This window comes from Cupressus sempervirens, chromosome 1 (assembly GCF_028749045.1).
Source record: "Cupressus sempervirens isolate cs-2001-9-10 chromosome 1, ASM2874904v1, whole genome shotgun sequence".
NCBI lineage: Eukaryota > Viridiplantae > Streptophyta > Pinopsida > Cupressales > Cupressaceae > Cupressus > Cupressus sempervirens.
The window spans coordinates 691,630,741-691,634,047 of NC_143118.1; the positions used below are offsets into that span (position 1 = coordinate 691,630,741).

General features: G+C 35.0%; 1 protein-coding gene across 3 annotated transcripts; it reads right to left on the bottom strand.

The window, feature by feature from the left end:
• Window positions 1-256: 256 nt before the first annotated feature.
• Window positions 257-1,500, bottom strand: LOC149579826 (uncharacterized). Of its 3 annotated transcripts, none has more exons than XM_089787211.1 (2): window positions 1,242-1,500; window positions 257-919 (listed from the first exon to the last, which is right to left on the bottom strand). In XM_089787211.1, the coding sequence occupies exon 2, from the start codon at window positions 905-907 to the stop codon at window positions 371-373; it is 537 nt and encodes a 178-aa protein (XP_089643337.1). In that variant the 5' UTR covers window positions 908-919; window positions 1,242-1,500; the 3' UTR covers window positions 257-370. The 3 variants fall into 3 exon arrangements, with proteins under 3 accessions (XP_089643337.1, XP_089643330.1, XP_089643322.1); XM_089787204.1 differs by lacking the exon at window positions 1,242-1,500 and adding an exon at window positions 1,078-1,101; XM_089787196.1 differs by lacking the exon at window positions 1,242-1,500 and adding an exon at window positions 1,030-1,054.
• Window positions 1,501-3,307: the final 1,807 nt, after the last annotated feature.

Genomic DNA, 3,307 nt, shown 5'->3' on the forward strand with positions numbered 1-3,307 from the left:
TTTATCAAAATATTTAATAGACAAATAAATATAAATCATATTAATAAGTGAAGTTAAAAGATTATAAATATATATTTATCAGTTATCATAAAAAATCTTATTCTGAGAGTTAAATCCTTTAAAAAACATTGTACATCTAAATCAAAGAACTCTCTTTTTTTTCTCTGAAAATATGCACTTAAAAAATATTTCGACCTAGAGATTTCCAATGTTTATGCTGAGATTTTTTTCTTTGCAAATCACCGCTTGAAAAATATTCAGGCATAAAGATTTTTGATGTTTCCTTTTCATTGATAAGGAGCCGAAACCATGTATTCAACAAGATATAAATATCAATACAATTTACAATTCCATATTGAATTCCTAAAATTCAGTATTCCAGTCTCCACGGGGGCACGGAAAAGTTTCCGTCAATAGACAGCCCAGGGGCCACAAGAGGATCTACAAACTCCGAGAACTGCTTACAGTCCACCCAGTCATCAATAAAGTTCCAGTTATCAACAAAACCCTTAGTTTCCACATTTTCCTTAAAATCTGAAGAGAGAAGAGAAGAATGACAAAGTTTCTCCTCTGAAACGGGGCTAGTCGGAATACCGAGCTCATCATCGGAGGCGGCAAGCAAGTAATCCAGATCGATCACGCCATAATCTCCACCGTTCGTTTCGTAGCGACCGGTCACATGATCAGAGGCCCCGGAGCCATTCTTCTTAAGCTCTAAACCAATCTCTTTCTCCAAACTTCTCATAACCCCATTAACCACTTCCTCACTGGGGCTATATTTCTCTCCTTGTTGGATTTCATCTTCCAACAAGTCCAAGATTTGTAGCTCTGCTTCGCTGTGAAAACGTTTTGGAGAATCCGTCAAAACATCCTCTTCACGGCCCCGTTTCTTCATATAACCAGACATCAGGAAAGAAATCTGATTTCACAGAAGGAAAAATAAAAATTATATGTAGAAAAGCCAAGATGAAGAGAGAGGAAAAAATATGTAAACAAAGAGATATATATAGATAGAGAGATGCAAACAACTATGTAGTTCATGTTATAAACACTTTGAATATATATAAATTGCCCCACTCAGAGATTTTCGGAGTGCTCTTTCCATGAAAGGAATATTTTTTTATTTCTTTAGGGTTGGACATTTGAGGTAGATGGGTTTTGGGGCCTATCTTTTTAGAAAGCTTTGGAATAATTTTATAATTTTGGAAGGGCCTAGCTGTACTAACACGAAAAATATTTACCTCGATTGTGATGTGTGTCACCCCATATCCGAGCTGGGAGGTTATGATTTTCAGTACTCAAGCCAGACTGTCTCTCACTATACTTCTGATGGTTGCGAGGGCGAAGCAGCTGGAGATCTTCTTTTCAGTATTCAGGAGTGCAATGGCTTTCAGCGGAGAGGCATCATGTTTGACTGATCATAATCCCAGACTTCAAACTATTGCCATCCAACGATGAGTGTCAATAAATAAATTAGTAAGATTTGTGTCTCGAATTTATTTCTTACAGTCAAACTCTAGTAGGAGATATTTATTACGTTGAACTTTGGATATCTTAAGAAATGGTTATTTACTAATTTCTAATGAAATCTAAGAGTAAAGTTTAGGTCCTGTTTGATATTTATTTACTTGAGTAAAAAACCCATCTCGAGTAGGAAAACTCATCTTCTTCTGTTTATTGCTTTGTCAAAAACTATATTAAAAAACATAATAACTTGGAAGACAATTTAAGTGAGTGCTAGTTAACTTCTTAGTATAAGCTAGGTATTCTGAATGTACTCTCGTTATGTATATTTATAATATCTTTGTGAGAATCTGGATTGGAAGAAAAGAGCTCTCATAACTCTACTTTTTCCTAAAGTCTGCTGTAATTTGAATGCGTAAAGCAGAGTTTTTATATCTCTACTTTTTCCTAATGTAAATATAAGGAGAAGTTTGCTATAATTTACATTCTAGGCTTAATTTGATAAACTTGAAGAAATATAATGTGAATTATAAGGAAATGGAAATGGAGTCAAGGGGTGAGAGTGAGGATGAAGGGAAGTGTATGGAGATGGCTAAAGAGGGGGAAGTCGTCAATTATATGTTTATGTGGAGATAGTTTATAGGCCTCACAATAAAATTTATCTAATTTTCTACTCACTCATGGGAAAATCTAGGTCAATGACAAAAAGAAAAGGGTGAGAATGTTGAAGAGGAAAATAAAGAGGAGATTTTTGAGGATTCAAAAAAAGAAGCTCCCTACCTTGTTGACTATACTGAGTTGGTGGATCATGATGTTCAAATTTCTCCTAATGCCTAAGTCCAGAAGGAGATTGTTGAAAGGGATGATGGTCATGATAAGGAAGGTAAGAAAATATATCTCCCTGTGATGGCCACCCTTAAACATCACACACTAAGGTGAAAATTAAGCTTGGAAAAAATAAGTCAACTTTGACTATTTAACACTTTTAGTGTTAGAATGAAGCTTAGTGTGTGAAGTTTAAGCCGTCCATCCTGTGACCAATACTAAGGATGTGGATGAGGTTAATGTGGAGTTGTTGGAGGATGATAATTAGAATATGCATGTTGAGCCACCCCTTGGTGTGTTGAAAAAAGTGAAGGTCATTTATCTTTATATTTTCTGTATGGAAACATGGTCCTTCAAATACATGGAAGAAAAGATGGAAGAATTCTCCAATACATTGTAGGATGACTTTGAAAGATAAAATATGGGTGATCATTAAATCTGATAATGGCACTCATATTTTGATGAAAAGAGCTGAGAAAATGGAAAAGATGATTAATGGAATCACTAAGAGCTACCACAACATCATGGAGGCCAATGTTGATTGCATGAACAAACTAGTAGGTGATGTGGACCAAAATGTAGACAAGTTGTTGGTTCTAGATTTAGAGGACGCTAAGTATGCATAAATATCCTTTAGAGAAAGTGAAAAGGACCAAAGAAAGCATGAGGAAACAAAAGTCAATAAGTGGTAACCTGAACAAAGAAGATCTTAAAGCATCCATTGACAAAATTAAGGAGTTATGGGAGGAGCTAGTCTTGGAACCAGCGTAATTTCTTCTGTCTAGGTTAGTTATGTTTTTAAAATTTTCTTCTTTTTTTGTGTGTCTCATATTGGGTTTGTTAATGATAGGTGTTTAGGTTTTGGCTCTTCTACCTAGTTTTAGTGTTTTGAGGGTACTAGTTGCTTACATTAATGTTTCTTCTTGGGACTTCATTGATAAATCTTTTGTAATAACTGTTGGGGTTTCGGAGCCCCTATAAAAACCCTTTTAAAACCCTTAATCGGATATAATTTTTG